Here is a 26,549-nt window from a genome sequence, read left to right on the forward strand (position 1 = left end):
CCAGAAATAAACAATATTGTCTCTGTATGATCAGCAAAATATGTCTAATTATCCATCTCCATCTCTGTTATATAGGATGTATAGAAATAAACAATACATATCCATGCCAAGATCACTTAAATTTAAATGAGATCTAATGTGAACTGAATACACACTCAGCATCATATATAGCAGCCATCCATGACGGTGCCGAAAAAGTAGGCATTTGTGGGATGCCTAGAGGGATGTTAACTGGTAGATTTGGTACTTTGGGAAGGTTCACATTGGGTAGGTTCACATTGGGTAGATTACTGGTTAAACTCCTGTGGAAGAAACAGACAGAAAGAAAAAATACCATCACAGTGACAATGCAGATGTGGCAGAAGCACACGACAGTTGTAAATAAACTGGCTAAGTCCACAGAAAGACAACAGTGAAGACTTAAGCAACACATTTCAGAAAGCAGCTTACAGATGGGAGCTGTGGTGTGGCTCAGTTGTTCAGAGAGAAATGATAAAAATTAATGGGAAAAAAATTAACCACAGAGAGACCGAAAAGCGTGGACACTCATGGACACCTATATACAATGATGTTACACGTGTTATTTCAATGCCTGTGTGAGGGGCTTTCAGTTTCCAGATCCACTGCTGTGAGGGTCTGGACCTGTCTCAGACAAAAAACTTTAAGCGGATGGAATTCTTGGCGTTGCTGTGGCGAGGGCTGTAGTGAAGTAGCTGGGACTGATAGAAAGGGTAAAACACTTGGATTTTTTTCACTCTTGTTTACGAGTTATTTTTGATGGAGGCACATTTCTTAAGTCAGAGTAGATACAAGATGGAGCAGGAAATTCACCCACTTGAACCCACACATGATGATAGTGGACAAAACCTGAATCCTTTCCAACCCCTACTTCTGAAGACAGTATGTGCAATGGGGCATCAGGATTGATGGCAAAGATAAAGGAATTGTGTCAACAGGAATGATTACCTCTGTATAATTTTATAGAACACTTAAAGAAAATGGAGACCTCCCCTCCCAAACTAAGTCTAATTAATGTGGAGAAATGCTTACACTCAAAAAAGGGAAAAGAATCCCAAATTCAGCTCTTAGAGTAAATTCTTTGACCACAAGAGGATTTAAAATGTGGTCTTCTGTTATAAGTAATTACTTCTGAAAGTGAGATAGAGACTGGAGGAAAGGATGACGGGGCCTTGTAGGGGGCTGGGGATGTTCTGTTTCTTGATTTGTGTGAGTGTCATTTGAATATTAATCAAGCTTTGTATTTTCTGTAAAAAGTCAAAATTTAAGTTAAAAAGTAATAAACAGTTAAAAATTGTGACCTTGTATCAGGTGTTCTTTTTGAGCAAAGATTGATCAACTGAGGTAATGAAAGAGAGATGGATGGCTTTATGAGTAAAGAAAGGAAGTAAAACAAAATGAGAACTCCAAAGCGAATCAACCACATCTCTTTGGAGGGACTGTGTCATATACTGCTCAACCAGCTGGCATCGTGCGATTCTGTAGTGGCATTTCAAGGGTGTTCCATCCAGCCAAAGTCACTGGCACAGTGGAGCCCAGCCTAACTCTGCATCTGAGAGGAGCCTTCCTGTTTAAGTGGAGTTGACAGCATTTTGGCAAAGAAGTTGAGGTTTTCTTTTTGGATCTTGCAGAAGAGGAGCAAGTTTTGCCAAAGCAGCTCTGCCCCGGGCAAGCTGTATTTGACTAACACAGCTCTTGCAAAGGCTGGAGCTGCCTCTGGGCTTGCTGAGGGGGGCAAGTCTCCTGATAGGTTTGAAATTTTGGACCCCTGAGATAATCTGGACATCTGTCTCCCTCTAGAAATGAGCTGGCCTTTCATAATGGGAATAGAGCCCTGGATGGTAGATGGAGGAACCTAGAATGCAAAATTGCCAGCCCCTCATTCTCTTCCTTAAGGGAAACAGGTGTCTCAAAGGTTTGTCCTTAACACTTGTCATTTGGGGAAAGACAATTACACTTCTCTGCTTGGGACGAAGGGGTGCTTTCGTGGGAATGATCAAGAGCTTAGCTAAAGCTATTAAGAAGAAGGAAAATGGAACTTTGACTTCCATGTTTCTCTGTTTAACTGGGGAATCTGCCTTTGAATTCAGTCCCTGGTGGTTCTCATTCTTAAACACTGCTATGCAATAAAACCGTTGGCGATTTCCACTGAGACATGTGTAAGCCTATATAAGCAAATGTGATCATTAAATGATACACACACTGAATATTGATCAAGGAATTAGAAGATCTTTCGAGATGGCAGCCTGGAAAGTTAAAATGTCAATTCTGAGCAAATTAAAAGTAGCTAGGAATGAATAACATACAAATATATGCAACAGCAACTCAATTTAAACATATTAGCAGAGGGTGGGCACACAAATTAGAAATGAGCTTTGTTTTAAACATGAAAAATTTTTAAATACTTAGATTAATCAAAACATATTGTATTGGCAAAATATGACATTTGGCCAGACTGCTGTACTGGACTCATAGAAACATTTTCGTTCTGTGACATATCCTTGTGATCTAGTTTTAAAAGGCTGAAGAAACATGCTTGACATTTCTGATTTTAGCAAAATAACATAGTGTGTTACTAATGTTATTGATAATTCATTTGGATATTAACCATCTAAGAGTCAATTTTAAGCATTATATGTGACTCATATATATGTGAAAGGGGGAATTTTCCTGTAGCACTCAGGTCTACAGGCTCCTGCAGTGGCTGATCGATGACAAATTATTACTTTAGAGGATTGTTTAGCAACTGCATAGAAACAAGTCCAGCATACTTCTCTGTAAAAATCATAATTGGGTATCTCTGGATAGTGTAAGAAGTATAAATTGCAATCATAACAACAGATACATGTTAAAATTTGCTATTGTAACAACAGATACATATTAAAAATTAAGACTCATTCATTTTGGGGACTGCTGAATGAATTTGGGGACCTTTTCATTTTGGGGACCTTTTTCAGGGTAGCTCCCATTCATGTCAAAGGACTCATCCCTGGAGCACTAAATTAAAATACTCTTAGTTGCTCTCTCTCACAAAAGGATGAAAATTACAAATGTGTGCACATCTCATCATTTCTATGAATGATAGAGTCATTCCTTATTTCTAGGATTAATTTTGGGGCTTTCCTGGTGGCTCAGATGGTAAAGAATCTGTCTGCAATGCAGGAGGCCTGGGTTCGATTCTTGGGTGGAGAAGATCCCCTGGAAAAGGGCATGGCAACACACTCCAGTATTCTTGCCTGGGGAATTCCATGGACAGAAGAGCCTGGTGGGTTAGAGCCCTTGGGATCGCAAAGAGCTGGACACAACTGAGTGACTAGCATACTTAAGTCCTGGGCATAGAGGGTATCGTTGGGTCTTCTCTCCAAGTCTTCTGCTTTAGATTTCTGGATGGGGTTAGATTTAAGACACAAAAAGCCTTCCTTTGTATGAACCCTTTGCTGCATGTATACATGTAGTATATCTTATCTTCTCTGTATGCTCTGAACACTGAAACTTCTCTCCTGGTGTACCCTTAGGTCTAATCCCTACTTTGGTCCATGGGGCACTCTTCGGTATCTTTCTAGAGTTTAGAGGGGGTGTTTCTCAACTTTTTGTTTACTGTCACTACCAGCCTTCCCCACAAAAGTAATTTTTTGTGTGTGCATATTGCTCAGACCCAACCAGATTGAAACCTCCATTCAGGGGAATGTATCTCTTTTTTTCAATTTATTTTCCCCATAGTTCTCCTGTGGTACTCTTAACAGTTTTCAGCCTGTAAGGGTTTCTTAATAAATATCTGCTAATCAATACATGCTTACTGAACACCTGCCCTAGGTCCTGTCTGACGGGTTAGGGAGGTACTGCTGATTAAATGTATATATGGAATGAATATGGAAAATCAGATTTTCTAGAATGTCACTGTTAGAAAGTCTTGGATATTCAAAGTTTCTGTTTTACAAAAGAGGACACTGAGGCTCAAGAAGGTCATTGGATTTGCCCAAGGTCACTTAGCAAGTTATTAGCAGAATTAAAGAGTTCTGCCTCTTAGTCTAATATTTGTCTATTTCATACTAGGACACCTGCATATTGCTATGGTATCTTTGGTCTGACATTTTATTAAGATATTGACATCTTTAGTAATCTGGGAAAAGACATTATTTTAATACTTTTCACATGTCTACCTCAGGCAGAGAGAGAGAGAGGGCATTTTGAGACATGAGAAACCCAGTTTTTCTAGTGTGCGTGTATCAAGAAGCAGTGTTTAGCTCTACAATTCAGAATCACCCTGACCTGAAAGGGGCAACTGTGAAGCGTGGATTCCTTGTGCTGGGAAATGAGACTGGAGATGATCTGTCAGCGAAAGAGTAGTGCAGAGGGCTTTCTGCAAGCTTTAGATTACACGCTTTCTAAGTTTTCTTCCACATAGGTCAGGATGACATGACCAGCAACAAACCAACTCTTAAAAGCTGGTAGAATGCGGTCCATCTGCTAGGACCAGCAGCTCATACTCCAGGGCCACTGGAAGGGTTCTGAACAACCTGCCCAGCTGTGGGTGGCAGCCCTGTGACGTGTCCTGATGGGAACTCCTGAGAGGGCCATGGGCTCCAGCCAGGCTTGCCCTCGAGAGGCTGACTGACTTCAGCTGTGGTGAGAAGCTATGGGATGACATTTTCCACCAAAGCCTGGAGATTCAAATCACGACCACCATCTGGTCTAATGGATATGGGGATGCAGCTCCTTTTCTCTTCTTGCAGAGATGGAAGCTCACCTTTCTAGAGAAAGGCAGCAACAAGGACCAGTCATTTCACCCTTTCTATCAAATGACTTTACTTGTATGAAAGCCAAATAATGATGCTTTATTTTCTTTTACAGGACCATATTTTGAAGGAAGAAAATCTGAAGGATAGAGAATATTTAAACTCCTTTCTTAGGAACTTTGATATATTGGTAGCATTTCCTTGTCAGAGTTCTGTTTTGCTTTCACATTTTAAATATTTTGTTAATTCTTGAACAATGTGGGGCTTTAGAGGCACTGACTCCTGTGCAGTTAAAAATTCACATATACGTTTATACTTAGCCCTTGTACCCGTGGTTCCTCTTTACCCTCAGTTCCATATCTGTGGATTCAACCAACCTCTGAGCAGAACTGTCATATTTACTACCAGAAAAAAAATCCCTGTATTAGTGGATCTGTGCCATTCAAACCCATGCTGTTCAAGAGTCAACTGTACCAGTTTTTCCTGGAGAAAGTTTTACAATGCATTTCTCAGTCATTTTAGGTATAATCAGGCGCTATAACGATGACGTTTGAAAAGTAGAAGAGCAGAACTATTTGAGTACAAGAATTGTTTGAGAGAAAGGTGGTGGTGTTTGTTTCTGCGTGTGTGCGCGCGCGCATGTGCGTGCTGCAGGATCACGTGACACAATTAGAGAGGACTGAGCACACTACCTAAGCCAGCTTCTTATTTTTGAGCACCCTGATGCAAACCATTCCAAAAAGACCATTTTTCACTCGGGGGAAAAAAAGGATCTCTGCGTCTTTATCAACCCTCTATCCAGAGATCAGATAGAAGTGCATACTTTCTTTTTACACGGTAAGAAGTAGAGCGATTTATTCCTTCTGATCACACAGGTATGCTCTCAATTTTGTATTCCCTTTTATACCCCTTATATGTGCCAGCCATTCTGCAAATCTGTTCTGTGGTATCCACATTCTGTTTACAAATCAGCTAATAAAATGTAGGTGATTTCAGACAATTTAAATTTAGCTTATGTATCAGCTGGCGTTTTCCAATACCTCTACCTACTCTGAAAACCATGTACTATTTAGTATGAATTAAATAAACCAGTCATATTCATGAGCCCACCCACAGCACCGTTTAGGAGAGAAAAAAGCTACTTAAGGAAAAAACACATCCCTATAAACTATTTTTAGGTTATTAGTCACAAATGATCAACTCTTTGCTAATTTTCAGATCTTTAAATTACTGATCTGAGAGTTCATATTTTATTTATTTCTACCCCTTAAAAACACCCTGTGAGAACAGTCCCTGACCAAGACTTCCAATTGTGAAAATGATTCTGAGTCTACTTTTACTTCTGACTGATCACATGTATATTATGGTGCAGAAGGTTTCTGAAGAATTGAACAGGCTAAAAATGACTTCAGGGACGTGATCACAGAGCTTCAGGAAAAACCTCACATACTGAGTACAGACGTTTTTAAAACTTAGTTTTACAGATGAGAAGACACTTATGGAGGTTCAAGCCCCTGCCTTCTGGCTAGTAACTGTAGAACAAGGCCCCTGTCTCGAAGGCCCTTTAAGAAACAGGAACATCCGGATGCCCATCATTTCCTCCCGTGTGTGCTGATGGTAGTAGCCTTCACCATTTAAACCCAAGTAAGTAAATGCTATTTCAAGACCACTGCTATTTTCAAAATGTGAGTATTACTCATTTTAACCTTTTCTTTTTTCACAACCATTCTGCACGGGACAACTGTCTTGATTCGAGTGAGCATTTAAAAAAATACACTCATTCATGCTTTATCATCAAAGGTCCCGTTTCTATTCTCATGAGTTGAAAGTCAGCAGAGCTGTATTAAGAAACTGTTGTAAACCTGAGAATTATAAGCGAAAATTTATATATATATATATATATTTTTTTGGTACTTGCAAATGAAGAGCTATACTGCCTATTAACCTGCTCAGTAGGGCAAGTCAAGAGACTTCTTATGTGGCTCAGATGTGGAAAGAGGGGGTTGTGGGTTGAAAAAGCTATTTTGCATTGATTCTTTTATGAGTCAGAATCTGATTCAGTGTAATATTAGAAGGGGAGTCTTGATTCAAGAAAACCACTGAAAGACAGGGTGCAAGTCAAGGCTTCCAAGTTGAGGGAAGGCTCCTGAACATCTGTTCTGGCGTGCCTGACAGGGTGCGGTACACACCCCACTTCACTCCATGCTGGTTGCCACATGCCACAGATGTAAAGGACCAAAGCAACAAAATGGTTTTCTTACAGAAAAAAAAAGAATCTAACAGAGCAAAGCTCTTATCAGGCTTTACTGGAGCTTTTCTAAGCCTATCAGAAAATTCTCTCCCTCAAGAAGTTCTTCAATTCTCCAGAAAAGGCGTGGGGGGAGGGTCTGAGACTGACCCTCTGGCAGCCTTGAGTGACAGCCCTTCTTCCTTGCTGGGAAATAGAGGTGGCACTGAATCTGCCACCCATTTCTAATACGATCCATCTGCCAAGCAGCTATGGCAACTGTCAAAATCACAACCTATGGGATTTCCTGTACTTGGTCCTATAGGATAGATATCCTACTAGGAAAATAAGTAGTAATTCAGAAAGTTCTAGATTAAGCACAGGCAAACAAGTTTCTGTATTACTATACTCTCCGAGTTTTGAACTACTCCTCGAAGGCTACCCAGGAGACAAGGGTGTTGGGTAGATGAGGAGGGTATGCAGAGTTTCCTAAACATATCTGGCCACAAAGTCCTTTTCTTGAGGCGCATTTCAAAAGCCTAGGCCAAGAAATGACAAACTGGCTCACAGGCCAGTTTCCTGCTTTTGTAAACAAGTTTTAGGGGAATACAGCTACACTTGTTCATTTACTTATTGTCTGTTGCTGCTTTAGCCTACTGCAGAGCGGAGAGCTGATACAGATCGTGTGGCTTGAGAAGCCTAAATATTTACTATCTGGTCTTTCATGAAAAATTTGCTGCCTCCTTAGACTCCTATGGAACCCACTTTGGGAAACGTCAATTCCTAAGGGTAAAACCACTAGAGTAAGGTACACAGTACAAATATCACAGGCAGGCTTATATCCCATATAGCTTATCTATCTTGTGCAATAAAACAAAGATTTCATTTCATGAAACATTTCTCAGCCTCTTCCCTGCTCCCCTCCTTGGACAAGGAGGGTATGAGCATCGTAGTTGGGAATAAGGTGTTTGCTCTCTGTCCATGTAAACAATGAACACCATAAGACACCATTAATCCATTTCTGTATGACTCTCCAGCCATTTGCACCCACACTCCGAGAGTATCAAAAGAGGTTTCCTTACTTGACTGGTTCCCATGACTCCCGCTCAAAGCCCCTGTGAATGGATTGTGCAATTGAGGACTCCATCAAATCCACATATCTAACCACAAGTGGGGCAAACAGGTCTTGCAGGTGTCTGTGAAATTTTCCATTGCACAAATTATCTAGAACAGATAAGCAAAAGCTCAGTAAGAATCCACAGTAGCTTTATCAGCATACAATGTTGACGTAGAAAGGACCGTTTTCTCTTTTAAATATACTGCTTCTTAAAAAGCCAGAAAGGAGGAGGAAGAGGACAAGGACGAGAAGGAGGATGGGAAGGAGGAGAAGAAGCAAAGCAAACGGTACATGAATGGCATCATGCTTCAATCTGCGTGGAAGGATAACGGAATTCAAAAACCTTTTACTCATTTGTGTCACTCTCCAGGAAAGGGAAAAAAAGCAAGCCCCCTTAAAGAACAACAAAAGCAAAAAGTGATACTTTTTTTTTTCCTTTAGGTTTTCTTTGTGCCTGCTCCCTTTTCCCCCTTATGTTACCAGGAAGAAAGAATTCTGTATCCCTTCTTCCCTTCATCATTCTGAGGAGGATGGTCTACTTTATGGCTATGTGGTGCTCTAAGACACTCTGAAACACTTAGGTGTTACTTAGCTTGAAATTGTTTTTCATCTAGGAAGCATCTTTTGATTAAAAATTCAAAATGTGTAGAGCTGAAGTTAATTAGCTTGTTCAAGAGCAAATAAAACACACGGGCATGGGCACCCCTTTCTCACTGAGTTTGGGTTTTTCTGCCTAGTGAGGAGAGGGCTTCCCTGCAACAGGATGCTTGCTGGGAGAAAGGGTATCAGCTGTAACCTTTTTTTTTTCTTTAATCATAAAACTCGGAAGAGCTGTTTCCAACGTGTAGCCTGCCTGGGATAAACACATTTCAGTCATCAGTTATCTGCACACTACTTAAGAAAGACAAACAGTCAAAGATGATACATACAATCAGTCCGGAGAAAATCATTCAGCAGCTGAAACAGTGGGAAACTGTCCCACGTGTCTGGAGGCTGCACTTCCAACGCTGCATCCATGTCCACTGCAAAGAGTGACAGGAACGTCTCGGCATGTTCCACCATCAAGTCTGACCACCACGCGAAGGCCTTTGAGATGTGGCAGAAAAACAACAGACGAAGAGGTGATGAGCTTTTTGTCTCCGACCTAAGATGTGAAGTCAAGCCCTGGCTGTTAAAGACTGATTGTGCATCCAGCAGGGTTTGGTAATTTTATTGTAAAGAGAACAGCACTTTTGGATATAGCTGGGCCTCTATGTGGTCCAGGGCAATGTTTTTCATGATTCCAGGCCTGCTTTAGAAATCCGCAGCTGTAGAAATGACAGGCACAGAACTTCTGTTCAATTTACAATAACTCAGTACCTTTTGAGTCATGCTCTTTATCGCTCTTGTTGACTAGTTCTTGCTCTAAAGTATTAGAATTTGGGAGTTTCTTCACTGTGTTTATGGGTTTTCTGCTGGTCTAACTTGAAAATTGGTAATTATTGTTTATTATCTCTGCGCATCTGGGGCTTAATTGTCTGTGGTTTCATACAAGCTCAGCAACTCACGTTTTCCCTACATGTTAGAAATGTTACTCCTATTTCATACCAAGGCAAAGGAAACCATTGTTGTATTGTCACAAAACTTTTGAGTTGAAATCTCTTTAAGCAGGGAGCCTCTGGTTTTGCATCCTGTCTATAGGAAAGATCAGGCTTTAACCTAGGAGACACTCAGTAAGATTAGGACTTTTCTGAGGGTTGGACACATATGTACATTGAAAACCAAAAATATCAGTGAAGTAACTCATTTTCATGCACATGGGTCCTTGGAAATCATTGTGCAGGGTCTCAGAGGTGACATTCACATCAGATGGGCCAGATGTGAATGCAATTCAAAGGCATGCATGCATGTTGACTAATCATTTCTGGCAGGGAGCATGCAGAATGAGTGGCAGTGTCAACAGGCCCCCCTTTTATCCCCTTTTGCTGATTTCAAAGAGAGCAGAAAAACAAAAACAATTTGCCAGCCCTTTTTATTCCCCTACCTCCCCACCCGGTGCCATAAAGTATTTACATGGGAAACACTTTCCAGAGCATTCATTGAAAAAAAGATGGGAAGGCATTTCAAAACATGAAAGATGATTATGGAAATAATTCCATAAATAAAAGAGTTTGTTCAATGGCCAAGCTCTTCTGTGATCTCTTAGTTATCTGGGGATATTCTAACAGCCACCAGGAGGCAGAACAGGGGTCCACCTCTCTTCTTTCATGAGATTTCATTTTACTTACTTCTCCTTTATCAACATGTGGCTGGTTTGCAAATTAAATGGAAAAAATCAAGTCATGGACCATTCTGCAAGGGCAGCTTGGCTGGAAATAAGACACCTGCTGGTTCCATTTTAACTTACAGTAAAACCTCAGTGATTCAGAGTAAGGGAAGAGAAGAGATGCTAGTCTGTCAGCAAAACACCTCAATTACTGGGCTTTCTAAAAAAGAACGATCATTTAGCCGCTTTTCAAAGCAGTATATACATGGGAGCCCAAGTACAATGTATTCATTGATTGGCTATTGCTAAGCGTATGGTAAACTTAAAAGTATTTTTAAAATTTCAAATAATTGTAGATAAATTGACCTATAAATTGAAGTAAAAGAGATGGGAGCTTTAATTTCATAGATCCTGGGATAAAACTTGGAAGAAAAGCCTTTAGAATTTCTAGAGAAAGTTGAGATGGTGTCAAACATTTTACTGAAGAGAAATTAAAAGAGCCACATCTGAAGTTGACTTGTCACAAATTAGGAGGAACTGGGTCTGAATCGATGAGATTTTACTGCAGTTTTACCACCTGAGGATGAGAGCCCTGGGGTTTGGGGGTTGTTCCACGGACTACCTGGCTAAATCCAGCCAAGGGAGAAACCCTCCACTCCTCCCCCAGAGCTCTCCTAGCCATCTGCCTTCTAGGCAGAGACCTTCTAACACTCAAACTTGCTCAAGTTCCACTGCTGCCACCCAACCCTGTGTGGAGGGCTGATTCTCATCAGTCCTGATGGAGGACATCTGCAGTAATCACAAAGGCATACCAAACACTGGCTGGTACTTATGCTTTAGTTATTTGTTTCACTTTACATCTTCAGGGTGAGTCCAAAAAAATAGTAACTGGGGAGACTGAAATGCCTTCCCAGACACAATTTTGCTCTAGGATGACAAGAAAAAAAAAAAAAAACACAAAATGAAACAAAACAAAAACTAATCCTAAATGCCTAAAATAAAAATTTTCTCAGACCAACCTCATACCTGGTTCTTACCAGCTTTATTGAAAAGTTGCAAACCAGAGGCCTTAAGAAGCACCCATTTTTACTCTCTACAGAAAATTTAGTCCCTTGTTAGAATCTGATAAATTATTGAGAAATTATCTACAGTTGTTATATTAATAATCATATAGATTGGCAGCCCTATGAAGAACAATGACTACTGTGGTATGAATTATTACCATTAATATCTGGCAGAGAAACCTGGTATTCTAGTGAAGGAAGAGAGATTAAATAGGGGATTGTTGGAGAAGTGAAGTCCAAGTTTATTTTTCTATACCCACAGTAATTCTTTCAGAACCTCATAATCAAACCTGACTCACTAAGGAGAAGAAAAAGATTCAGGCAAGAGCAGTAATCACCAAAAAAGCCATTTCTTAATTTTAATCAAATGAACAGAGTCTGTGAACCTGGACTGGGCAAGGCAAAGGTTTAAAATAAAACAACAACGACATCTATATTTACTTTAAACTTGCTCATACAGGTGAATGCTATTTTTGTACATGTCTATGGGTGTCTAAAATCTTCAGAAATCTTTTCCAAAGACAAGAAGGAGTTGTACTATGGTTTCTAGATACTTACCCAGCGTTTTTCATTATTTAAAGGCAAAGATGTATACTTTAGGGGTATGGTCAACCACACTGAACACACTCTATATTTTCTACACAAACTACATGTATATATGTACCCCTATGTGTACCACAATACATATATACATATACATACGTATACATAGAGAGAGAGATTGGGAAAGTGAAGTTAACAGCACATGAAGGTATAATTCCTGTGTGTGTGCAGGTGTGTATATGCACATAACTTAGGCTCTGAGAGCAGAATTATGTTGTAATTTAGAGATCTGGGTGACAGCTGCTACCATATACTACATGTGTGTGTGCACATGACAATATTCTTAGCTGGTGGGGGTTGTGTTTTCTCCTGAAATATTTAATTACTTTATATTGGAATTCAAAGTAGTTTTAAGGATTATTGACTTCTGTGGGGGAGGCGATCCCATTTGTCACTTTTATTAGTGTGGTGCCACCAAACAGCATGACTGCTAAGGTCCAGCTAAGATTCATGTTTAGGACTTACTGATTTTCTAGAGTTCACTGGGCATCTAGAGAAGATGGCAGTGAGTACTGGTCAGTAGGAGAAAAATTTAATCCTTCATCCTTTTGGCAGCAAAACCTCATCCTCTCATCCTCAGTGTGCCAGGGCAAATTTTACTTCTTTGGTTGCAGCCAAGGGTCTCTTGACCACGCGTTACCCTGAAATCAGCTGGACAGTTTAAAAAAATCACCAGGGCTGAGGGAAATGCCTCTGTGCTCATAGATGGGTGATTTTTGATCAACTGAGTAATGAGGTTTTGTGATTGGGTAAAAGGACTGATTTCGGAAATCTCTACATTTATCAAAAAGCAAACTGGGCCTCTGAATTCCAAAGTATGCCAAAGTTTTCGTTTCTCACTTCTGAAGTCAGTAAATGAGAATAGAACTGAATTTATTTCTGCCCTATTTATGAGTGGCTTTTGAACACTAAGATTAAAATATTTTTGTGATGATGGTTATGAGGGTGTTTTAAGATGGTGATTAGTACTGAGTGAAGAAGGGCTTTTTGGAAAACTGGGGAAAAGAGGCTTCTTTGGAATATCAACTTCTCTTTGGTACCACTTGTGAGTCATTTGGGAAAATGTTCTTCTTTCTCAGACTGCAGTAGCCTCAGAAAATAACTTGATTAAATCAAGCATATGTGTCCATTTCCTTCTTCAATCATTCACTGAAAGAAAACCATCTGCTTTGTATCCATGTCTTCAAAAATCTGGTCTGAAATATTGGGAAAAGCCTCAACACCCAAATCAGGAAAGGACTGGCCAGACCCCTCCATGCCTCTGGGGATGATTCTGTAGATACCCAGAAAGAACATACTTACCATCACAATGAACCCCAGGTGCCCCCATCTGAAAAGAACATCACGTAGGATAGAGTAGAATAAAAACTCTAGCCCAACTTAATTTTCTGTTTGAAGGTGTCTACATTTGGAGGGTGTTTGGCGTGGCCCCTCTTCTCATTCCTGGCTGTGCATTTGCTGGGTGTTGCCGGAGTTAGCTGTACCTACCTCAAGGGGTCTTCACCCCATTCTCAGTGAGGGTTTGGGGGACACCATGATTCGTTGGCACTCTCTCTATATATAAATACTGTATATATGGTTCACATACAGACAGCTGTAGAGGAAGATTAGTATCACTCTGGCTAGCTACTGGTGACTAGGCTCGGTACTCATCTGCTGGGATGAAGGTAAGTACAGACGGACAGAGGAGCTACAACACGCTAAGGGGACAGAGTCAAGGCAGCTAGGAGGCGTGTGTTGGGATGTAACCGCAGTCATTGTTAAGTATTATCAATTGCTTCATGCACGCACAAGAGAATCACCCACATTGACCCTGCTATGGAAGGCCACCCATTTCACAAGCAGTCCACTGGAAATTGCTGTTACATTCCTTGGGTCAGTGTTAGGAAGCAGGGGCACTGGGAAAAGTCCCATTAGAAGACATGGTACTGGAAGGGCATGCACAGACTATGACAGCAGGTGGCTGATTCACTCATTTGGGTCACATACCTCTTTCCCCTGCCACGATCAGCCAAGATTGAGTGGAACAGTAGAAAAACAGGGAGGAAATTTAAATATGCAATCAGGCATTAGTTGGGATGACTGTCTTTATGGTGTATTATTTAACTATACTGTTGATTTTCATTTACTCATGGGAATTAGCATTTTAGGTGCCTTTGACATTACTTTTATTGATGCCCTCTTTTCCCCCTTGTAGATCTGATTGGAGGGGAAGAGTGAGCATGAGTGAGGTTTTTTTACATATGCGATTTTCAGAGAAATGCTTTTAAATCTCAGTTTTGAAACAAGCAGTGGTGTAACAGTTTGATCATAATGAAATCTTGGAATCTTTTCTTGGAAGGGTTGGGTTGTTTAAGTCCCTACAGGTTTGGGATTGAATTAGCCTCTAAATCCCTCAGTGTATAATTATCAAAATAATAATTTTGACAGCGGCTTGTTAAAAAAAAAAAGTAAGCTGTATTTATTTAGATGTAGGTTGGAGAATCAACAAGTTGAACAACACAGAATAATTTGTTTCTGTCACTGAGTTTAGCAACCCAGGTCATCTGAGATTAACAAATGAAGACTCTAGGGTGAGCAGACTAAGTTACGGAGATAAATTCAAGAAGACGGCTCTCAATCCACACACCAAATAAAATAAATCCAAACAACAGTGGTAGCAACAGAAACAGCCACAAAAGACCAAAAAGTATTTCATATGTTCCTGACAATAACCATATGCTGCTTGAATAATTATCTCAGAGATATACTCACCTCTTTGGCTTGTTGCTAGAAACATCTGAAAACTCAAGCTGAAATGTACATCACACAATGCACTTTTTGGCTGTTTTAAACAACCCTGTAAAGGATCCTCCTTGCAAAATTGCCACTTTCATTCGCATTACAAGGTCGGTTAAAAGAAAATGGGAGTTAAGACATCGTATTCACAAAGTTGCCAGTAGAATCAGTCGTGCAGCGTCTTCTGAGGAACGAGAGACCCTGCCCCCCGGCGCCTGCTTACCTCTGCATGGTGTTCTTCGTTCTGCTGAAGAACTTCAATGACTAGTTCAGCAAGACGTATTGTATCTTCCAGCTTTTTGGCAGGAGTGATTAACCGGCCTACATTTTCTGTAGTACAAGAATTTGTGTTAAAATTCAGTGAAAGTGGTGGGCTAATTTTGTGGCCATTAGAACTAGTGGATAAGAAATTCCAAAGATTATCCCTTTTTTTTTTTAGGTTTCATGCAAATGTTAAATGCCACATAATTAGTAGTGAGCAAACCAGAAAGCCATTTTATTATTATTATCACCATCATTATTATAATACATACTAAGAAAAAGCAGTGCTCCAGCTTCCAATTTGCTTATTAAAGCTGTATGAAGACTATGACAGCCCATTACAAATTTAGCGACATTTTGTACACATGTTCTTTAAAGACAGCATAAACGGACTATTGTATATCCTTCTCTAGGCAGTGTTTGTGCTACCTGAGGTGGGATGATGTAACAGAAGCTTAGTCATGATTGCTGCTCCATCTATTTCCTGGCTTTGTCCCTAAATAATATGATAGCACTGTTTTTCATTCAAGGTCGGCATGTTTAACAGGTATTGGAATGTTCATTTTAAAAAAGCAGACTTAAAGGTCTAGCTGTTTTAAGTTGTCCAGGGAGGAGACTGAGAATTAATGGACGTTCCTGGGCCATTAGATAGAAGGCAGGATAGAATTTTTAAAAGAACACAGGGTGTAGAGTATTGGATGAAGCGGTTTGTTCACTGGTTGGTACAAGTGAAATTTTATCAGTGAGATGGCAACAATGCATTTTAGGTTCTACTGTATTGAAAGGGCTTTTATTGGACTTAAGAACAAACTGATCCCTGGTTTCCAAACTCTGGTTTTCGTTTTATCCTTTGTAGACTAAATTCATGAATGTTTGGCAATGTTATTATGTTACAAAGAACTGTATTTTTTTTTTCCTGTTGGGGTGGGACAAAGAGTAATATTTGAAACCAAGATTTCCTAAGCCAATGAAATGGCCTGAATTCAACCAGTCTAAACTCACAGGTGAACTTGTAGTTTGTGCTTAGACCCCTTCAAATCTTTAAGCCTGAGTCATCTATAGCCTATGGTGTGTAACAGCAGTGTGTATCAGCAATTAGGATCCTTTCGGAGAAGGCAATGGCACCCCACTCCAGTACTCTTGCCTGGAAAATCCCATGGACAGAGGAGCCTGGTGGGCTGCAGTCCATGGGGTCACAACTGAGCGACTTCACTTTTACTTTTCACTTTCATGCATTGGAGAAGGAAATGGCAACCCACTCCAGTGTTCTTGCCTGGAGAATCCCAGGGACGGCAGAGCCTGGTGGGCTGCTGTCTATGGGGTCGCACAGAGTCAGACACGACTGAAGCGACTTAGCAGCAGCAGCTCTTGCCTGGAAAATCCCTTGGATGGAGGAGCCTGGTAGGCTGCAGTCCATGGGGTCCCTAAGAGTCGGACATGACTGAGCGACTTCACTTTCACTTTTCACTTTCATGCATTGGAGAAGGAAATGGCAACCCACTCTAGTGTTCTTTGCCTGGAGAATCCCAGCGACGGGGGAGCCTGGTGGGCTGCTGTCTATGGGGTCGCACAGAGTCGGACACGACTGAAGCGACTTAGCAGCAGTAGCAGCAGAAGCACAGTTCCACAAGGAGGGTATTCATGTGCACAAAAGGACTGCTGAAAATTATTTCAATCTCCTCATCTGAAGCAGATCCACTGTGACTTCAGGGTTTCACCTGCCAGAGAAGGTAACTGAATGCTTCACAGGAAGGGCTGCTGTGCTACTGCTAGTTGGTTGTGTGTGTTTGTCGGGCAAGTGGTAAACAAAATGGTAGGAGGTGGCTAATTTAAAAAGAAGAGAAACAAACAGCTTCTCATAATATGCTCCTAATTTTTTGCGCATTTGTTATATAGGTGATATATATGGAAGATGATTAATAATGTAGAATTTAACAAGAAAGAAAAATTCTATGAAACACTATGCAAAAAGAGTGGTCCAGCCAATGGGAACTATGAACAATGGCTGGGGTTGGTCAGATAATCGAGGTGGTGCAAGTTTCACTCTAACAAGGCCTGATGACTGGTGTGAAAATGAGCTTTCTGGAATCAGGCCAACAGAATGCTCCATTGTCTCTGCCAGGTTCAGGTGGAAGTGTGGCTGCATAGAAGGTGGGGGTTTGAAGGTGGGAGCTGGGGGGAAATAAATCTGCAGATTAGGCAGAGAGTCTCCACCACCCAGATAAGGTAATGTGCACAGCTCAGGGGCTGACAGTTCACTGCCTGGTCCACAGCAATAATACCTGGAGAAAGACTGAGTGACGGGTTTGATACCTGTGCTTCTGGGGTGCCTGGTCTGTTTGTAATTTCACAAATGGACTATTATAATTTCATTAGTAGACTTTCAGGCATTTCTAACAAACATACTGTGTATATATGTTGAGGTAATATGTGTAGAGTGAGGTATTTGCATTTCGATAGTAAATATGCACAGGCTACTTTTTTGTTAGTTGATATTCACATTTACACATCAATTTGCAAATTCCTCATCCTATGCTTATTACCTATTCGACACATACACCCACATACACACATCACACACTTACATACATTTTCTAGTAACCAGACAAGCCTGCACGTTAATACAAATCTGCAGGAAATCCCACTTGGGGCACATCTTTGAAATCTCTTACTCACAAAATAGAGAATACTATCCTTTTGGGCAGAACACTTATCGAATCTAGGGAAATTCTAGATGTCCATGACACACGATGCAAATCATCGTAATGGAAATCATTCCCATCAATATTTTTATGTACTTTTATTTCAAAGATGTAAATGATTTTTGTGTTGGGAGAAATCCAAGATGCATAAGCTAGGATCACCTGAAGATTTGTTTTAATATGCAGTGCTCTGAGATTGACTACCATATATATCAATAGATACACATAAAGTGTACATGTGCACACAATCTTTGAGTGTGTACACTTGTACGCAAATATGTGTATGCCTGATGTATATATACAGACAGTATGTTTAATAAAATCTTTTGCAATTTTGCTTTAACCTGCAACCATTTCATGTAAGTAGGTTACGTATGCTTGAATGTAGAATATTTGATCTTTCAATGGGCCCATATAGCCAGACTTTCATTTATTATTAATTAGCTACAATTCCATTATCTGTAGATCAAGCTACTATATTGAGACACGACTTTATTTTCCTCTTACTTGCATTGTTGACTCACTAGTTAGTACAAATGGTACTAAAGTCAACTTGTTTAAGATGTTGTCTTTAAAGAAAATATTGTGCAAAATCCTGTAGCCCCTCTTCCATCTCCCCAACAGAGATCAAGGAGAAATTTGTGCTTAGAAATGATTTTTTTTTGGGTCATGTCTGCTGTCTGCAATATCTGGAAACATACTGCAATATTCCTATCACCCAATCTTGTACTAGCTGGAGCACTGACAAAGGGGAACTAAAAATACAATATACTTAGTAAACATTTCATACAACAGAATTGAAGCTCATAACATAGAAAAAAAATCATCATGCAAAATGTTATGCAACAATGTTATTTTGTGCTGACACTGAGATTTGAAAATGTTGCATATGTCAGACAGAGCTAGACAAAAAAAATGTGGACATTTGGAAATAATGCTCTCTTTTCAAGTCTCTCAAAACCTATGGTGTCAAACTTGAGAGTCTGAGCCTCAGGTTAGTATGCTAAAGAAAATTTCCAGAGAAATGAACAGAAAAGCAAACTAAACTAGAAAGCTGTCGCATAAAGGAAACATAAAAGTGTACAGTACTTGGTTTTGGCCTAGGCATGCCTTTGAGCCTCTGATATAACATGCTGGTCTGCGTTTGGGTGGGTGGAGGAGGCCCAGGAGGTGGCGGGGGAGCTGCTCGGGTAGGTGAGGAGAGATGGTTAAAAAAAAAAAAAGTAAAGAGACAAAGTGACTATCACAAAGGTGACAAGTAAGATGACAAACTTGAAAAGAACAACCAAACAAGCAAAAATGATCACACACGAATGGAGAGCTGCTGCTTTCCTGGCGTGACTGCAGCGTTAGAGAGGTGTGACACTGCCTGACGAGGGACGAGACTCTTACCACCGTACTGAGACACTCAGAGGCGGAATGCCTTCATCCGGATGGGAACACATGGATGATGGTGGTGGTACCACGGACCGAAAGAAGATAGACTTTTTGTACAGTAAAGCACACCTAAATGTTAACAGCTGCTTCCTCCTTCCAGATGACCAGAAATAGCACTTGATGTCAACAGAACTGGGGGATATGACTTCTCATCCTCACGAGGCTACTTAATTTCCTATGGAAACTTCGCCCCTCTATGTAAGCCTCTCCAGGCTTCAGCTTCTTCCTCTACAAACTGAGAATATTAACATCTTCTTTTTGTATACCTTGAGGGGTTGCCAAGAACAGCAAAGAAAACAATGCATGGGACGGATCTCCGTAAAGCTTCAGGTGCCTACGAATCTTCACTGTTGTCTCCCACGTGGTGGGAAGGCAGGAATTAATTGCTTTGCAAAAGCAGATGAAGGGCCATTATTAGTTCAATTGAGCTGGGGAATATTCTTGCTCCCTTTGTGGAATTTCAACATGTCAAAATCTGTCATTTTGCGGGGAAAAAAAAAATGTGTGGTATCTGATTGTTTCCAGCTCATTTAATTATTTTCAATTTGGAATTCTCATGGCTTTTATATTGTGGGTTGAATCATATATAAAAACTTGCCAGCTTATCAAATATGTTACTTGCTATTCCAAATGTTAGAATACGGTAATCAGCACTTGACCCATCTGTCATGTGGCTTACAATATCAGCACAGCAAACATCCTACAACAATAGCCTCTCCTTCAACACAGGCGCACAGCACTATCAGCTTCTGCCATTCTCTCTCTTTAATGAGTGTCTCATTAACCTCGGACCTGGTCCTTTCGAATGGTTTTCATTTATAAAGCAAGCTGGATGGTGAGGGGGACATACTACATTGCCAAGTCTGCTTCTTGGTTTGCTTGAATTTTTCAACTGGGAAAACGAAGTTTACTGCAGGCTTATAGGAAATGGAATTCTAGCAGCAATAATAAAAATACAAGAAATAAGGATAAATATAATATCCTGGCAAAACCATCTCTTAAAAGCAAAAGTTGATATCATCCTTTTCTTGTGGGCTCACCTCAATGTTTGAAATGAAGGACTAAAAAAATATCCTATTCACCAGTCTCCTCTTATTTAAATCTTTTGTTTGGGAAAGATTGTATGTAAATAGACTTTTAAAAAAAAATCAGTATTAAATGACAGCTATATAAAGGAAGGCAATTACTAATCTCTTCTTTATAAAAAGGAATTCCATATTTTATGTCTTGTTAAAATCTGCTTTTCTACCTACAGCAGGGCGCAAAGTTGGGAGCATTTCTGGTAACACCTCTTCTGGTTCTCTGAATGAATGTGTATTACCTGAGTGTGCAATTCTTAGGGAAACTCCTCATTTATTCTTTCTCAGATAACAAAACCTGTGTAAACCACTTCGTAAGTCACTTTACAAAACAATGAAATGCCCCAGGGCGGATCCATAACGGCAAGGCAGCAGATACGTATTTCAGCTCAATGGGTCTCAATGAAAATTCGTAAAGGGATTCCCTCCTGCCAACTGTCTGTCCAGAATTCTGACAGTGAGGTTTGCCACCATAGAAAAACAAGCTCCCTATTTTTTCCCCTTCACAGAGCAAAACAAAAACATCATACCTTGGTTTCCAACTTCATTTACCCAATTACCATTGCTCATGTTTACACAATTAAATCTGCTTGGCTTCCAGAGAGGGAGTTAAATGTGACTGCAGAAAAATAAAAAAGAGAATTCCTCTGCAGGCTCAGCTAAGCAAAGGAAGAGAGGCATCCAGGAGCGAGAGATTCTCCAATAGCCCTTAAATAACCTGACCAGCTCTGACTCCAGCAAGCCAGTTAATTGCCAGTTCCAGAAACATCGTATGAGAAATGGATATGGTTGATGGAAAGAACTCTTAAAACCAAGTTCCAATCTATTTATGTTTTGCTGAAGATGCCAGTGTTTGTATTACGTTATTACTGAAAATAACTATCCTGGAGCAATTCACTGGGATTTGGGGGTAGGGTTGGATAAAAGCTAGAGTGGGAAGAGAAAGCCAAACAGATAGCCACAACATGCTTCCCAGAATACACTGCCTACCTAAAACACGGAGCACACATTTCAAACAAGGTCATAATTCAATGTAACTTCTTCAGTGGGGCAGGCCATCACGTATACTTGATCCCCTGTATCTTCATCACTCCTTTTCAGAAGATTCCATTTTTAGGGCAATATGAAGTATATGTTACTAAAGACCAGTACATCAGTCACGAATTGTTTACTCTTTTTACTAAAGCCATCTTTGACTCCTCCCCATAAGGACATAGGTGGCGTGGGCTGCCCAATCCACCTCTACTGTGTCTTTGGTTTTACCTCCCACTGTACGAGATCATGTGGCTATACTCTTGCTGACAGAGTTGATGTTCAACTCACGTCTCGTCATCTCCACCTCAACGGTTGCTAAAGACTCCAAACCAGCCTTTAGTTCTTTCCCTCCCTTGTAGTTCATTGTTCACACAGCATTCACAGTGATCTTCATACAGCACACATCTGAACCTATCATACTCTTGCTCAAAAGCCTTAAGAGATTCCCTACCATGCTTCCCCCAGCCCCAAGAGTTATACCTTCATAACAAAGACTCAACTCTTCTGTTGATACCGCTATTTGAGCTCTTATGGTCCTTGACTAATAGCCAATGATATGCATGTTTGTCTTTCCCTGTACCCAGTGAATTCTGTATTTCTAGGGACTAGTACAGTACCTGGTCCAGAGCAGGAAATCCTCAGTGGATCCAGCCCAATGGTGTGCTTTCATGGAAAACCAAATATTCTGCGGTTGCAATATGCATAAAAACTATACCGGCAACTTTCATCTCTTAGCCAAAGCCCCTGGTTATGGAGCAAATGCATGCAGCTGAATTGCTGAATAGCAAACATTGTTAACTTCCACTTGCAAACCAGAAAACAACTTCAGGTATTTTAATGCAATGAAAAGTGATTTAAGATAATGAAAAACCTTTGTATTCAAATTAAAATATATTATATCCACAAGAAAGAAATAATGCTATTGATATATATATATGCACACACACACAAATATATATATAGAGACACGCATACACACATACATACATATATATATATTTTTTCCCTCCAATTTGGTATCTTTGTATCCAAGGTCAGGCTTGTCCTTGAGACTGAGCTGTTGTACCTAAGAAAAGTAAACAATTCTGGAGAGAAACAGTAGTGGACATCTGCTATTCTTGTATGTGCAGTTGCCTTGCTTAGAATTGCCTCTCTTCCACTCTTTGCGGCTTTAGTGGAAATGTCAAGCAATGAATCCTAAATAGGAGCAGCCATGTGAGCCAAGCCAGGGCAACCATAACACTCCACATCATCATGGGTATTATGATTGGCTCAGAGACTAACACGTGACCCAAGCCTGGCCAATAAGAGTGTTCTCTGGAACTGTATACAGTTTCATAGAGAGGAAACCTCTTTTTGCCTCACGCCTCAGCATCTGGGATAAAAACCTGGTGCTATCTGTGGCTATTTTGCCCCCAACCCCTGCTATCATGACAATCACATTAAAGAAGACTGTCAGCAGCTGGAGAGATCAAGACACACTAAAAGCCTTTATTTCTGAGTCCAATCCCTCCACACATTTCCTAGCTACACAGGCCAAAAACGTCCTTTTCTTGCTTAAGCTATTTACGGTGGTGGTGGTTGTTTTCGAACACTTGCTCTAGTAAGACTACTTATTTCATAGTACTATCAAATATTCACCCAGTCTCCAAATAAACTTTCACTTATATGGTCGCAGGTGCTCTAGGACAGACTCTGGGACATCTGGATGGATGACGAGTAGGCCTTCAACAAGGCGGAGGAACATCCCAGGCAGTTTCCAGGGGATCAGCCCTGGGCGCCCACCACATCCTCCTCCGCCGTGTGTCAAGGACCCCAGCCCAGGTGAAATCCCTGTGTGTGGCATTCCTGCAGCATCCTGCATCTCCCTCTACAGCACAGTCTCCAGATGAAATCACTCGTTTTATCGCCTGTCCTCTTCCTGAGAAGTTTATTGGGAGCTGCCTGAGGGCAAGGGATCTGGGCTGTTTTTTCTCACGGCTCCCTTCTCTGGTGCCTGACCCAGCTCCTGGAACTCAATGGGTATTTAACATATGTAGAACTATATTATAACATTTTCTTTTGAAATTTATGATAAAGAGATAAATCGGCTGCTTCCTATATAGTTCACTGACATTCAAACCTCAGCCCCTGCCTCAGCGGCTTCATCATCAGTGTGTTAGAAATGCAGATTTCCATGCCCCGCTCTAGACCTACCAAATCAGAATGTATGTTTTAACAAGATCCCCAGAGATTTGTATAAAGATTAAATTTTGAGAAGCACTGCTTTCTATTCCATTTCTGAAATCAAATAATATGTCTATATTGTACATTTGGATTTGGGGGTTTCCTTTTAAATAATAATACACCAATAATGACATAATTTTATGTTTATAATAACAAATACACAACTTTGTCGCTATAGATAGATAGTAAGGAAATGGCAACCCACTCCAGTGTTCTTGCCTGGAGAATCCCAGGGACGGGGGAGCCTGGTGGGCTGCCATCTATGGGGTCGCACAGAGTCGAACACGACTGAAGTGACTTAGCAGCAATGAGGGCTTATTATGTACCAGGCACTGTGTTAAGAGCTCTGTTGGAAATATATGTTTAAATCTTTGCAACAACCCTTTGAGAGGAGGAAACATTATTAGCCCCTTTTACAGAAAACAAAGGGGCTTCCCAGGTGGCGCTAAAGAATCTGCCTGCCAGTGCAGGAAGCATAAGAGAGATGCAGGTTTGATTCCTGGGTTGGGAAGATACCTGGTGCAGGAAATGGCAACCCATTCCAGTATTCTTGACTGCAGAATCCCACAGATGGAGAAGCCTGGTGGGCTATGGTCCACAGGGTCGCAAATGACTAAAGCAACTTAGTACGCACGCACAGAAAACAAAAGTGAGACTTAAATAGGTTAAAAACTAATTGGAGCCAAGACTGTGTGATATAAGTTTTTGACATAACAGATCCTGAGTGTTCACGCTGGTCGTGGGAGACTGTATTCTTGGAGCTGCCCATTTAGGATTCTGGTATGTGGACTCTGGAATCCCTCAACTGTCACACTAGAAACCAGTTACTAGATTGTGAGTGGGGAGAGTATCTCTTGGCTGAAAGACATGGCAGCCTGGTGGTGGTGGCGGGGGTCAGTGTGGGGGGTGGGTGAAGGCCCTAAAGAGTGTGCAGGACCCCAGACAAGAGTTGCTCACTTGCCCATTTTATTTTGAAACTGGCTTCTTTTCTCTATACCTTGGTCTCCCCATCTGTCAAATGGTGGTTTGGGATTAAGTGATTGAGAAACCTCTTCTAATTTTATCACTAACAATCACAAGTCTTTCATAGTACAGAAGTTGAAAGTTTGGGCTTGGAATTAGGTTCATGTTCAAATTCTGTCTCTACAACTAACCAGCTGTGTGACCTTGGGCAAGTTACTTAACATCTCTCGGTTTCATTTCTCTGCATTTCTACAGACAACAGTGATTTTTTTATTTCATGGAGTGTAAGAGGCACATTTTAACATTTCTGAAATTGGATGCATCTTACATTTGATGGTGTGTCACAATTTAGTTGGCAGCATTATTTTATTCTTAGGATTACATAAATTAATGGTGCATTTTATAATTGATGGCTTTTAGATTCAATGAAATATGGCAACAAAATACTTATAGAATTGTTGTGAAAATTAAATGAGATATGCATGTATCTACTTAGCACATACTAAATTCTCAATAAATGACAGTTGTTATCGTGATCGGCAGCATGTCTTTTTGTTCTGGGAGAAGAGATGTCAGTTTCATATTTATTGATTCATGGCATATTTTTAACACATCCTCTCTTCCTCCAGGATCTTCCTTGGTGAGAGTGTTTGAAACATGTTTCTCCCTGTCCTCCTCACTCTTCATGAAGTATAGATGAGATATTAGTCTACAGGATAATTCTGGCTTGGAAACCCTGGTTTATGTATCACTGAAACAAGAAAGATGAAAAGATAAACATTTACTCCCCAGTGTTTACGACAGGAAGTGTTAGATAGGCCTTGTTTTAGGAATTTAGGATGGCCTGGATCTTGCTGAGATGGGATTTGCCCCCACTGGTCTCTTGGGGGAGCGGCTCCATATTGTGCACTGTTGAGTGTCACAAGCTTGCTTGTCTCTTTTTTTCTTCTCCAACTGGACTCAGACCTATAAGACTTGATAGAGACAGGGAAAGATACAGAACCCCACTACTACAGAATCTGCCTGAAAGTCCTTTGGATAAATTTGACTTGCTCTAGAAGGTTTCTGTCATTTGGGAAGAAAAGAAAAATCCTCAGTTCTCTGACAATCTCAGGGGATCTCACTGCCCTCAGGAAGACTTCACAGGGGAAAGATTTTGGCAGTGATCTGGGCCCAGAAGACTGCTCTGACTTTGGTGGTTTTCCTGAAATAAAAGATGTAAGTAATTTTGAATTTATCCACTGAGTGAAAGGGTAATATCCAATTGCTATCATGCTGGCTGGAAAGGCTGAATGGAGGAACGACACCCCTCCCCCACAATAAAAGGGGAAAAAAAAAAAGGCATGGTGTTTGAATTTAGAATGAGATGGGTTCAAATCCTGCTGAAGAATGTCATTTATCCTTTCCAAATCTCGGCCTCCTCAACTGTAAGAAGGGCAGTAATGAAACATTCTAGATGGGACTAAGGTAACAAATGAATCAGATCCTTCTTATTAAGTCCTTAGCACGGTGCTTGGGCCCATGGGTAGGCTGTCTGTCTGTCTGGCTATAGATGTATCTATTTTGCAAATCTTTGCTGTATTTGAAGGAAAAATTATACAAGTATTTAGCTGAGAACTGAGGCAAACCAGCAACAGGGGTGTAGACTTTCTCAGAGATTTGCTGGGTTCAGAATGTGTGACGGTTTAAATGGAAATGTATTTAAAATAATAGAATTCATTTGCAGGAGTCACAGCTTTTCTTTCATAGAGTAACAGCCTTTTACATCTCTCTTTTTTTTTTTTAGATACTGTAATTAAACTGAACATGCAATTTCTAATAATGCTCCCAGACAGAAAGCATAAGTCCACCAAAATGCCATCTGTAGAGTCCCAGAGCCTCGCAAAGCACAGTCTGACTGCAGGCTTCAGCAGCTGTTTGCACCTCAATTTTTGTATGGATACCTCCAGTTGTGCCTGGCCACCTCCACACAGTTAGTTTTGCACACCTATCCATGTATTCACACTTTGTTCCCTCTAAGGAAACTGAAAAGGTAGGGGGAGGGTAAAAATAAAAGAT

General features: G+C 40.6%; 1 protein-coding gene across 27 annotated transcripts in view; it reads right to left on the reverse strand.

The window, feature by feature from the left end:
• The window catches only part of CADPS (calcium dependent secretion activator), a 471,796-nt gene that overhangs the window by 86,448 nt on the left and 358,799 nt on the right, over window positions 1-26,549 (reverse strand). For 4 of the 27 annotated variants that reach the window (XM_027523777.1, XM_027523782.1, XM_027523779.1 and 1 more), the window contains 7 exons: window positions 18,841-18,933; window positions 15,012-15,118; window positions 14,000-14,008; window positions 10,366-10,386; window positions 9,028-9,184; window positions 8,064-8,205; window positions 156-302 (listed from right to left, as the gene is read on the reverse strand). In XM_027523777.1, coding sequence (XP_027379578.1) covers window positions 156-302; window positions 8,064-8,205; window positions 9,028-9,184; window positions 10,366-10,386; window positions 14,000-14,008; window positions 15,012-15,118; window positions 18,841-18,933 — 676 coding nt within the window. The remainder of the gene's footprint in view (window positions 1-155; window positions 303-8,063; window positions 8,206-9,027; window positions 9,185-10,365; window positions 10,387-13,999; window positions 14,009-15,011; window positions 15,119-18,840; window positions 18,934-26,549) is intronic. The other 23 variants (XM_027523783.1, XM_027523784.1, XM_027523788.1 and 20 more) reach the window with 12 other exon arrangements.

Source organism: Bos indicus x Bos taurus, chromosome 22 (genome assembly GCF_003369695.1).
Source record: "Bos indicus x Bos taurus breed Angus x Brahman F1 hybrid chromosome 22, Bos_hybrid_MaternalHap_v2.0, whole genome shotgun sequence".
NCBI lineage: Eukaryota > Metazoa > Chordata > Mammalia > Artiodactyla > Bovidae > Bos > Bos indicus x Bos taurus.